This window comes from Aphelocoma coerulescens, chromosome 9, assembly GCF_041296385.1.
Source record: "Aphelocoma coerulescens isolate FSJ_1873_10779 chromosome 9, UR_Acoe_1.0, whole genome shotgun sequence".
NCBI classification, from domain to species: domain Eukaryota; kingdom Metazoa; phylum Chordata; class Aves; order Passeriformes; family Corvidae; genus Aphelocoma; species Aphelocoma coerulescens.
Genome location: NC_091023.1, coordinates 8808192 through 8820357, shown reverse-complemented (window position 1 = coordinate 8820357; position 12166 = coordinate 8808192). Strand labels below are relative to the sequence as shown.

The 12166-nt window shown below is 43.1% G+C and overlaps 1 protein-coding gene across 7 annotated transcripts in view; it reads left to right on the top strand.

Annotated features, from left to right (window-relative positions):
* The window catches only part of EPHA4 (EPH receptor A4), a 209072-nt gene that overhangs the window by 122063 nt on the left and 74843 nt on the right, over nucleotides 1-12166 (top strand). Inside the window, exon 4 of one of the 7 annotated variants that reach the window (XM_069024185.1) lies at nucleotides 10280-11620. The exons of 5 other annotated variants lie outside the window; for them this stretch is intronic. In XM_069024185.1, the coding sequence (XP_068880286.1) occupies nucleotides 10280-10380 (101 nt within the window). In that variant the 3' untranslated portion in view covers nucleotides 10381-11620. Of the gene's footprint in view, nucleotides 1-8327; nucleotides 8938-10279; nucleotides 11621-12166 lie in introns of those variants that run through there. One more of the 7 variants, XM_069024181.1, reaches the window with a different exon arrangement.

Below are 12166 nucleotides of genomic sequence, written 5' to 3'. Positions count from 1 at the left end.
AGTTTAACCAGCTCCTTTCAACTAAACAGAACTTTCTTTTGGTGTCTTGGATAACCTTCTCTGTTTGTTCCAGTCCTTCACAGAGCCAGAGGGGGAACCCTGAACAGGCCCTGGCTTTTCCAGTGAATCATGGCTCTACATATGAGATTCATAGCTTCATTTTACTGGCCTTAGTATCCCCTCAGAGTATCTGAGCCCATGGTAATGATAGAGTATGTCAGGGATGCTGTGGAGTAGCCATAAAGAGCTCTGCCTGTCACTGGCTGACCTGGAAAGAGGAGCAGAAATGCTGCTTCTGCCTGAGTTCTTCCCCTGCCCCTGTTCCAGCAAGGCTGCTCTCCTCGCTCTGGAGCAGTGCTGTCCCGGACACTGGGAGCAGCCCAGAGTAGATGTGTACAGCAGATGTGGTGCTGCACTCGTTGCTTTGTGGGTCTGTGCTGTGTTTTGGCTTAATTTTGCATTCCCTCCTGTGCACCTGAGATCCTTGGCAGATGTATCTCAGCTTGTTGAAAGACGGTCCTGTTATGCCAACAGAAGCCTTCGCTTTGCATCCAGGTTGGTTTTAATGTGGAGCACATGTGCTCACTTAAATGTTGAATACACAAGTAACTCCTGAGGAGATATTGTCTGCTCAGGTGCAGTCCTATATCTGTTAGGATGTGGAGAAGGGATATTAAAATTGTTTACGAGGTCAGAGCTGTAGTGAGCCTTGCACCACCTTTGAGTTACGACATCATTACCTAAGCTGCGGGAACCAAGAAATAAAACCATTTACCGTGAAATATGAGGAGTGCTTATGATTTTGAAGTATAGAGAGGAAGAAAAATGTGCATTATGTCCTAGTACTTTTTATTTGTTGGGTTTTTTTTGGTTTTGTTTTATTGCAGGGGTTTGTTTTTGCTTACTGGTGACACACATAGAATAGATATAGCATTTGCTAATAATGTTTGTGCTAGAGAAATGCTCCTTTTACTTGTTCATTTCTTTTGAGGTCACTCTAGGAAAAATGTTCCCTCCTAAAAAGAATAAATTTTTCAAGTTTATGCAAATAAACATGCTATTATTTATCTGCCTGGTTACCTGCACTGTTGCAAGTCCAGTCACTTGTTTTCGTTTACCATGCTGTGCTTCCTGTCCTTTCTGTGAACAGGTTCTTTTCTGCTCTGGAGTAAGAGCCATTATGATGTTCATGCCATATGAAAAGTTGCACCTAAAACATTAATAGAATAGAACAGAGATTGCTGAGGCAATATTGATTAAGCTGATTATTCTCAAACAGATGAGCAGCTAGCGGCTTACATCTGTTATGAGACCCACCAGCAGTCTTTCAAGAACTGAAAGCAGTTGATGCTCTATAGGTAGCGATTTATCAAAACGTATTTTGACAGTTTTTGTATTGTCCTGTATAGATACTTGTCTCATAAGTAATTTCTGTGGGATTAAACAACAGTATTATGAAGTTATGTATCTGCAGAGTGAGAAAGAAATTAAAAGCCATGAACAAGAGAGAAGAAAATGTAGATGTAAAAGCTGAATGAATGTGGGCTATCAAACTGAAAGATGTGCTGTGGACAGCAGGAAAGGCAGCAGAGATTGTCCTGGGAGAAAGTGACAGAAAACTGCCATGCAGTAAACCAGTATTTAGCAAAGTTAACTTTCGGTTTCTTCAGAAAGTGGATTTTGTGGTCTTGCTGGTCTGCTGTTATGTCAATGACTTGCATGAGAACTTCCTCGAGTCAGAACATCTGTTGCGACCAATGGAAGGATTCCTCTTGACTTTAATGTGCTTTGGATCAGGCCCAAAATGCAAATAGTTTTTCTCTCATCCTTTGAAGTCTTTAACATTTCCTGGGCTCCCTTATGTTATTGGTAATTTGCACCAGAGGTATTTTGCATGCAAATGAAATTTTGGCAGTAACAATGACTGCATTGGTGAATATGCATGTAGGTGTATCAGTAAAGCAAATTTTACTTTTCAGTGTATCAAACTAGAAATTTCTTTGTAACAGTGAGTTATTCACAGTATCTACAGTTGCAAACAAATGTATTGACAAATGCATGTAAAAGACTGTATAAAACTGTCAAAGTACATTTTGATACATCTGTATAGAGCCAATTGATTTTTCATTTTTTTTATGGCTTGTGCAGGTTAATACATGTTTTCTATATGAAACTGGCATTTATCACTAACTTCTCAAAGCACTGTAGATGTCATAAATTTAAATACCGTAGTTGAACCTGAATTTACTATGGATTTATTTACCAGATCAAAGAGTAACTTCAACCTACAACACTTACTTTGTTTGCTAGTATAAACTCCTGAGCTTAGGGAAGTGCCAGAGAAGGACTGTTCCTTTGAATTATGTGCATGCAAGCCAAATCACTGGGATTTTAGTTGTAATAAAACTGCAACTATATTTTTTTAGCTGAGAGATCATGCTGATTTTAGTATAAACATTTTGAATGAAGTTTCTTAGAGTCATAAAGACTATTGTGGTGTTCTCATGGGTGTCTGCAATACCAAGGCAATAAAATATGATAAGTTTACAGTGACCCTGTTTACCTTACATTAGGAGCTCACTTTCTCATGTGAGGTGGGTGCTTTTCTCCCCAGTACTTGTCCAGTAAACCTTGTCTGAAAAACACTGAGCCCTAATGAGGGCAGCATCTTCTCATCATGGGTTGCCACCTGCCCTGGCCACTGGGATGCTCTTCCCCATTTAAAAGTCACCCTTTCTTGCTCATCTGCTTAGTTTCATATGGTCCTGACCCAGCCATTCCTGCCTGAGCCCTCATTTGCAGAGCAATCCTGCTGAATCCCAGCAGGCTGAGCTGAGGTCTCACCCCTGGGGCCTCAGCCCTTCCTGCTTCCCCACTCCCTGTGGCAGCTGGCCCTACCGGTCCTGGCTGAGCTGCCTGAAATTCAAGGGTACAGCCAGCCAGTGCCTGGGAGGAGAAAGGGAAAAACAATTTGTGTTTCTAATTGCTCTAAGATATGATTATGAGCATCTTTCCACAGAAAAAAAAGTCTGCTAAATAGAATAATGCAGGAAGGGCTTGTCAGTGCTGCTGCTTTTGGGAGATCACTGTGTATGACTGGAAATGTAAAGAGTTAGTCACTCTTCTTGTACCCCAGGCTGTTATTTAAAGCTCTTGCTGGGAATGCCATTGCAACAGGGAGGGAGTAGCAGGAAATAAGGGCTGGGGTCAACAGTGATGTTTCCCAAGCAGTGAGAAAGGATGTGTCAGCTGAGTGGAGGTGGCGGTGTCCAGAGTCCTCACCTGAGCTGTAGCGGTGGGGCTCACGGCAGGGCTTGGCTGTGAGAGCTTCTGTCTGTTTCAGTGCATCTTTTTGTGTAAGAAAGAAGCACATAAATAATTGAAACCTGAACAGGGTATTTTGTAGAATTATATGTGGTTACCCAGCTCATAAAAACCACCAGTCACCAGTAATACTTGTCTGTTGTCAGCGGGAAGTCTTTAAAAGAAAGAAGGGTCTTTCTGGTTCTTTGTGTTTAATTTTGTGTTGATTGAACTAAGTTTCATTTTCAGAAAGAGGAAAGGCAATGTAAGGGTGCCTTAAGGAAGCATAAGAGGAGGTAGCATTGCAAGTCATAGTATGTCGCTGGTGGCTTTACTGGGAAAAAGTCTGGCAAACTGATGTACTTAAACTGCTAAGGATAGCAAGGGTTTGACTTACACTAGTTCTGGTCCAGATAACACTGATGGGAAGGGAAGGAAAGGAGTGGGTCTATGGACCAGGTTTTGCTAAAGAGTAGATTTGGAGGTGCTGTAAAGCCATGCCTTTTCCCACGGGGCTGCTCTCAGCCCGAAGCACCCAGAGCCTTGCTGAGTCAGCCCCTGCAGTCCCAAGGGCAAGTACAGAGGGCTCAGCAGGCTCTGTGGCCCTGAGAAGCCGGTGCCAACCAGCACACAGCAGAAGCAGCCCGAGGCTGCCCCATTCAGTCCTGGAGCCTTGGGCTCCTTGAGCAATCTCCAGCTTCAGAGGTAGCACCGCTCTGTTGCCTCCAGTTGCTTGTACTGCCGTGCCTGAGCCAGGCTTGACTTTCCCTCCTCAGCCTTGCTCCAGGCATGTCTCAGGGCACAGCCTCAGGAATGGCTTCAGGAGAGCAGGAGGGAGGGGTGCAGTGGCATCTATGCAAATCCTCGGCTGCTTTGAGCTCCTCTGTTCCAACCCAAGCTGGGGAGGTTTGTGCTTCATGGGTTGTTCCATTCGTTTAAACAGGCTGCTTGTATTTTCTTCAGGCAGGCGGTGTCCCAAATTATTATGTAGCATGGACTCTTTAATATCATGAATTTGAGGGCTAACTTTGATATGAGCTGCATAAGCAGAGAGTAAGAACTGCTTCATTTGTGGTAGAGGCTTGTTGGTAGATATTGGCAGGGAGTGTCTAGTTAATTTTTGAACTCTCTTACTCTGTCCAAAGTTAAAAGCTGATCCCAAGCTGCCAATGACATCTACCACCTAGCACTAGGTGGTTAAATCTCAACCCATCAGCTTTGGTGGTTCAGAGGCACTGCTCAAACCATACTGTGACACCCAAGCATGCTTGAAATTCACCTCACAAATGTGCTGTTGAGTTCCTGATTCGCTGCCACCCCTCTAAAGAGTCAGCAAGTGACAGTCGGTGCAGTGAGAGCTGGGCTCTGTGCAAATTAGCATTCCAAAATAAGTATGAGGTATTGCCCAATTAATATACTCTGTATTACCTAAGACCATGAACAGCCTCTTTTGTGAGGGCCAAAGTTGTCTTTATAAATAAATAATACAAAGATGTGTTCAAATATGCATGGAATGCGTGTTGGTTATTTTAAACACTAAAAAAGCCTTGTTATCTGGGAGACCAAAGACAGTTGTTCTATTGTATTGAGTCTTAACAACATATTTGAAACTTTTCAGCCGGGTACAAGTCTAGAATGAGCAAGTCTAGAATGAGGCTGTTCTCTTAAGGCTGAATCACATCAAGTTGTAAGCAGTATTCTATTGGCAGTGCAGAGGGCAGGATGGAAAGAGGAGGGTTGTCCACCCAGTGATGAGACAGGTTTAAAATGCAGAAATTAGGGGTTTACATGGTATTTGTTCCCTTCTGCAGTTTGGGGTGGGGGTTGTTTGGTTAGTTGAATTTTCTTTGTTCTGGTTATTTGCTTGTTTTGGTTTTTTTTTTTTTTTTTTTTTTTTTTTTTTTTTTTTTTAACCCATCGGAGAATCATTCCAGGCTTTTTTTCACTGCTAGGAGAGATGTGCTTTGCCTCTAGGATGTGAGCGACAGTGCCCGCTTAGTTGTCTTTAGAGGGCGGGATTGATAAAGCAGCACACAGTGTGCAGACTGTGCAGTGCTGATAGCTGGCCTCTGGCCCGAACAGGGACCACCTGATGGATCCAAACTCAGACATCCTGTGGTGCACAGATCTGGTTTCTTGTGAGGCTTCTCAGTACACAGCCCTTGGCTCTGCTTCTCCTGCCTTACAACTTTTCTATCAGTAAAACCCCACTAATGATGAGAATTTCGATTTGCTACTTAATTTTATGGTGATATCAAGGTGAGGAGACTTAGGCCATGCATTATGAGGGTGGTTTTATGAGAGCAGTGATCAGGCTGTTGAGTCATTATATCTACTTTACACTTTGGATTTTAATTGCTTTATGGAGCTTGTTAATTTTTGTTTAGTTTGCCAGTAGCTTATGAGGGATAGTTGTCTTTATCAAAAACTGCCACCAACTCTATGGTACCACAGTTCTTAAAAACACACAGGCAGGATTTTATCCCAGGTAGATATTACATTGTGGCTTCAAAAATACCATTGTGTTTTATTTTGGCTTGTTCTCTCGGTTGCTAGGAACAGATATAACACTCAGAACAGTGTGAGTAATAATCAGAACTTCCTAAATATCAACTAACGTGGGAGATAAAACTACCCAGGTGACGTATTTGTAAGTGCAAGCAGTAATAAAGCCATATGAGAAGTCATTATCTCCACATTTTTTAAATCACTTGTTGAGACGTATATTGCTGTTTATTTAAAATACCCTTAGTACAAAGCTCCTGGGAGTACCAGTTAGAGCATGATATGCAAGTCTCTCTGCGTGGGGGTTTCCATGGGCAGCTGTTCTTTGACCTTGCCCTACATGAGGAGTTTCAGGCTTTCATTTCTGGATTACCGACCATCCTCTCTCAGTATCACACATTCACCTTAGCTTTCTCAAAATACGATGGCAAATCAGATTGCATTAATGGAAAATGCCGTGGCCTAGAAAACAGCTTTTACTGCTGACAGAATGGGCTGATGAAATCTGGGCTGGTAAGGTATGCTATTTCTGACTGTGAAAAGTAGCATTTTCCGAAGGTTTGCTGAATGCAGTAATGTGATTTCATGTTCCTCTTTGTCAGTCATCTCTAGCTGCCAGTGATGGTAATGGATGTTGTTAATGTTCAACATTTAATCAGCTAAGGTATGTGTCTGTCTGCTTTTCTTTCTCAAAATTTGCAAGGATTGTTATCAGCTCCGTGTATTTTCTAAGAAGTCAAAAGCAGCTCAGAGAAGGTGATCCATGTCTGCTAAATCTGTTCTAGAAGCCTGTGAGTACAAATGAATGATTATGTGAAAAGAATTCAGTCTTCCCTCTGATTAAAGAGGTGCTTGCAGTAACTATTGGCTTCCACTGTCGTCCTCCAACGTTGCTATGACCATTTAGTGAGGTCTGATTCAGACTAATTCCCACAATCTCTAGGTTATTCCCCGCTGAGGCTGGGATATTTGAATGTCTGTTCAGAAGTAGAGTTTACTTTCTAATTAGCACATCAAGAGTGCTTTTTCTTTTTTTTTTTTTCTTTTCTTTTTTTCCTTTTTTTTTTTCCTGAAGGCCACAACCTCTGTTCCAATTCGGGCAGGTGAAATTTCACAAGCACTTTGTCATGGCTCATACCTCAAGCATCCGAACACGCCTTTCTGATTGTCATTCGTATCCGCCTGTCATTGCCTCTGGCATTTGCTGAGTTCACGTTTCCATGTGATTTACTGCAAAACGTTTTGTTTAACGAGTCACTAACACACACTGACAGGGAAGTCCCCCTCAAGAAGCTGAACTAATGATAGCCTTCATCTTTGCTTTCTTCAGGTAGAAGCTAAAAAAAATCAATCTGTTGGTATCCGTGCTTTAGACTGGGCACTTACAAAGAATTCTTGAAACTTGGAAACTCTGACCTTGAGTCCGTGAGTGGTTTGGATTGCAAATTCAAAACCTCTTTGTCATGGGCTCTGTGTGTGTAACAAGGCAGAGGAGCTCTGAGGCAGTGCTCCTCCTCCCTGATCAGTTGCAGAATTTCCAGTGCAATTGGGTTATGAGTCAGCAGCAGCTCTGTGAGTGTTCAGGTAACTACTGAGGTGTCTGGATGCTAAAGCTGCTCCTTGACAGCATTTCTGGGAAACCTTTTAATATACCAGACCAGCTGCTCTTTCTTCAATCCCTGGCTTCTTTGGTGCATGCCCAAATAAAGTCACTAAGTGTTTGCAATACCAAAATCTACTTCATGTTGACTAAAGTGATTCATACGGTCTTATAAAAGATTGCTTATCTCCCATGATGAGTTGGGTACCACTGAAAAAATAGCTGTAAGTGTCACATTCACAAAACATAAGCAAATGCATAAGAATAAAATATAGCAAAAAAACCCATCTCCCCTCTTCTCCCAGTTGGTTGCTGATCTCATGTATTTGGGGCTCTGCCTGGCACAGTGCAGATTTACTGATCCATTAGTGGCTGCTGTTTGGCTGCACCTTCACATAGGAAAAATATGTCTTGAAAATAAACTTGGCACATCAGACACGCCATAACTAATTCATTGCAGCCAGCACATTTCCTCCTGTTCTGCTTAACTGCCTCAAGTTTTGATTATGTACAAATTTAATGGTTTGGTTCTGCTAGAAAATCCGGGGTTTGTTTATTTAAATTTATATTTCTTAATGAATGCATGCAAGAGAAAGCGCTAAGTAATTACAAGTGAGGGACATGGAGAACTACTATGCTGAGCTGAGCATTAGTTTTTGAGAGTACAGGCTCTCCTATGGTTTTTTTAATAGTCTAATAAAAATTTTGGTAAACGAGTGATGAAGTGCTTGCAAATTCAAGCAGATGGTCCCTGAAGGACTCCTTGCTGGGGCAACCTAACAAATCTTATGGGAACTCAGTTTTGCTGGTGAAAGAGTGCAAGTAACCCTTCTGTGGAGTGGGCGCAGGGGAAAAGGCTCTCCTGGTCATAGGTGGATGCTGGGGCTGCTCTTGAGGATTCTCCATCTGTACCTGTAAGGTGCCTCACGGTATGAAACTCGACATTTGGAGGAACACCAGGAAGACAATGAAGTTTTGCAAGATATTTTTTTCTGTTTTTGGAAGAACCTACTGACAGAGGCAGAGAGAAGGGAGGAAAAAACCCATTTCTGCCTCAGGTCTTCTGTCTTGGCTGAAGGTAGAAGTGGAGGTTATTCTGTGTGACTTTGAGATCTCTTGAAAAGTGAGAAATACATGCTGAAAACAGATTGTCTTGCATACCCAACTAAATTTGTTTAACTTGTGCAAGATCACCTTGTCGACAGCATTTTAAAACCTCGATCTCCTAAGCTATCTTAGATACAATTGGGATGTTGGTGATAGCATTTTGTTAATTGTTGTGGCAAAATTAAGCCTTGATATGGTTTAGTGAAAGTAGTTAAAGTAGTGCTCATAAGAGCTCTGAGCTGATAAGTTATCGTATCAGGAAGAGCGTGAGGTGATCAGAGCGGATGTGAGTCACATGCCAGCTCCAGCCTTGCTACCAGGTTTCTTTGCTGGAGTAAATTTTTGTAGCCTGGACTGAAGTCAGTGGTGCTTTTGGCCATTTCTAAATAGCTCCATGGTTACCACAATTAATTTCTTTATTATCTTGCACTAATTTATGTATCATGTAGATATTTGAATAAATAGCTCTACCATGTTGACCTTGGGGGCCTCTGAGCCAAAATGGAATCTTATTGTTGAGTTTATTTGCCAGTAGTTTTGTCGAAGACAGATGCTTTTCCAGATTAGAAGCAAAACTGTGTTTATTTTGTCACTTTCTCCTAATTAGCAGCTGTACGACATCCAGCAGGAATTCGAAGGGAAGCTTTCCTTCTTGCCTGTCACCGTTGCTGGGGTGAAGGCTCTGCAGGCTGGGCTGTGTCCTGACCTGTATCCCAGGCTGGGGACTGTGTGTGCCCTCTGGGTACCTGCTCTGGTGACCAGGGCTACTGGAGGCTCAGGGCAGTGTGACAATGCCCCACTGGCATCCTGGGATCTGCATGGAGAGAGGGAAGAAACCCCTTGTTTGTTTATCAGCTCTGGCTGGCACTAACCCAGTCACCTGAAAAGTCTTTATTTGCTTCAGCAGTTGGCTCAGCCATGGGCTCATTCCTTGTGCTGGAGCTGGTCTTGTCTTGAAACTGTGTTATCATGCCATGGTTTGTGCCTTCTGCAATGCTTAGAGTGTGAGCTTCATCTCCCATGGGAGCAGCAGGCACCTCCACTATGTTGTGGCCATGTAGGCCACTATGGCTTTGTTCTGGTACAGGTGGATTCACACTCTGGATGCTTCCCCTGGAGCAAGTCAGAGAGCCCTGCCATCCTCTCATAATTTATTCTCTCATAAATTCACTGCTCACTGGTGTGTCTGCTGAGAGCCTCCCTGGAACTGTCTGGCAAAGACTAAGCTCGGAGAGAAGAGAGCTATCCCAAATATTTTTGGTCATGCCTGACATTGGCTTCTTTTACCCAGGACTTTATTTAATTTCATATACTGTTTAATTTACCTTCTCATACAAAGGGAGACTTTCTGCAGGACTTTTGAAGAAAAACTTGGCCTAAAGTATTCATTAAATGGCTGCCTCCATAAAATCCCCTACTTTAAAATACCCATTGCACAACTGGGCCAGATCCTGTACTCCTGGAGCAGCAGCTGTGTTGTAAATCTGTGGGTTGTCTGGACCTGGAAGATGGTTGAACAGAGCTCTGATCTAAAGATACCATACATCTTATGAATTTAGGATAGCAGAGGATTTAAAAGCTGAGTCAAGCTCAAATCGGAATTCTTCTTATCCAGAACCCCCACCAGCCACTCATAAAACTGGTCTCTCTCTGGCTTTTTTTTTTTTTTTTTTTTTTTTTTTAAATCTCTTGCTTACTGGGGCTGTGATAGCAGGTCCTCCAAACCAGCCTCTGTACATCCAGTGCTTTTCCTTCACTCTTCAGGGATGTATGAGGATGAAGAGGCACCGAGTGCAGGCTTGGAGGAGACATTTGCTCTCTGCAGAGCAAGTGCTGATGCACCAGAATGGTGGAAAACATTCTGAGTGCACCTGAATGGGGTCAGCAGTGAGAGCTGCTTTCCTTCTCCTTCTGGATTGGCGTTGTGCCACTTCCGGCATATCCTTCAAGATGTCACGATACACAACTTTACAGGGGTTCTGCTGTGCTGGTGTTTCTGTCAGTGACCTAACAGACTGTGCTTCAGAGCTATTTTCTCCTGAGGTAATTCCCTGTCTTGCTTTTATTTATTGGTGATAAAAGACTATCACAGATAAATAAGCATGTTCTCACTTGACTTGATAATTTACATGGCATTGCTGAAGGTGATTTACAGTTTATACATGGAAAGGATTTGCTGATCTCATTAATAACTTTCCAAACATCTAGATAAACACGCTATTGCTCTGAATCAAATGAGTATGAAACAGCCAAGGTATTCACCTGCAAGGGCTTCTGGCACTCTGCTCTTTCCCAGACAACAAAAGTTTGATAAAAGAATGTGGGAACTGCCAAAACGCATTTCTCCTCACAGCCACCCAGATCACCCTAAGGTGGAAGATTTCAGCTATTCTTGCTAAATTACTCTTCTCTATTGGAAGGCTTGCTGATAGAAGATTTCTAACTCTTTGATTTTTAAATAGGGGCTGTATTTCACATCCCTGAGCTCACAGCCCATGCAGGTATTTTGCTGCATCCTCTTGAACATCCTGCCAAAGCCTGAGATGCAAAAGAGCAGGTAAACAATCTCCACAAGCTTCCTCCATCAAGGCTGTAAAAGGAGAGTTGAGACAGCCCTGGGTATTCCCTGCTGAGCCAGGTTGTTGCCATGATTTGTTTAATCAGAAATAATCACCTCCTCTTGTTTTATGGGCATCTTGTTATCTGGAGATCTCCAAGTGCTCTGTTGCTTAATTAAACCTCACAACAGCTTTTAGATGTATCTATTGTGAATCTTATTGCCACTTTCCAAGTGGATAAACTGAGGCAGGGATATTGAAGCTTATACTCTGGCTGTCTGTGTAGTTCCACTCTGCAATTTAGGGGGCCCAGAGGAACAGCCCTGCTTTCTCTTCCTCTGCTCCCTGCTTCTTTCATGCCATTAACTCCTGTGAGAGGGTTATCCCTAGCACGGGAATCTCCCATGATCTGCAGAGAGATCAGCTGGAAGTTTGTGAGCAGAAGGTGAGGCCAGATCAGCTGGGAGGAAAATGAATGATTTTTCCTCTCTAAGACTGTGATACACACTGTTGTGTCCATGAATGCCAGAGGCAGGTCAGGCAAGCTGTTCTCAGCCTCCGTGGCAGAGCCTGGAATTACACCTATCTTGGTCTCCCATGTAGCTGTGAGATCGCGCCTCATTGTGAAGCTTCAGGCTGTTAAGTGAGAACAAATGTGGAAGAATAGCTTCCAGATGGCTCCTGGCATGTTTGGGGCTTTGTAGGTTAGCCCAGTGAGGGGCAAATCTCCTTTCCTGGAGATACTCAGAAGAGGACCGGACACAATCCTGAATAATGTGCTCTACAGGACCCTGCCGAGCGGAGAGGTTGGAGTAGAGAACCTTCTGTCGTCCCTTCCAACCTTACCCATTCTGTGAAACTTCAGCTTGATTTTCACATCTCGGAGAGAGTTGGGGGGAAAAAAAGGCATCTAGGGAAATCCTGGGTGTTTTGAGTCATCCTCTTCCTCCTTCAGAACCTCTTTGGTAGGGAATGCCAGGGTTAAACGAGGGTGCCCCTGCGCGTGCCTCAAACCCAATGCTTCTGAAAAGGTGTGATCTGTGTAGAATAGACGCAGCTTGAGCAGATTAAGGGAGAAAAGGACAAACAGTTG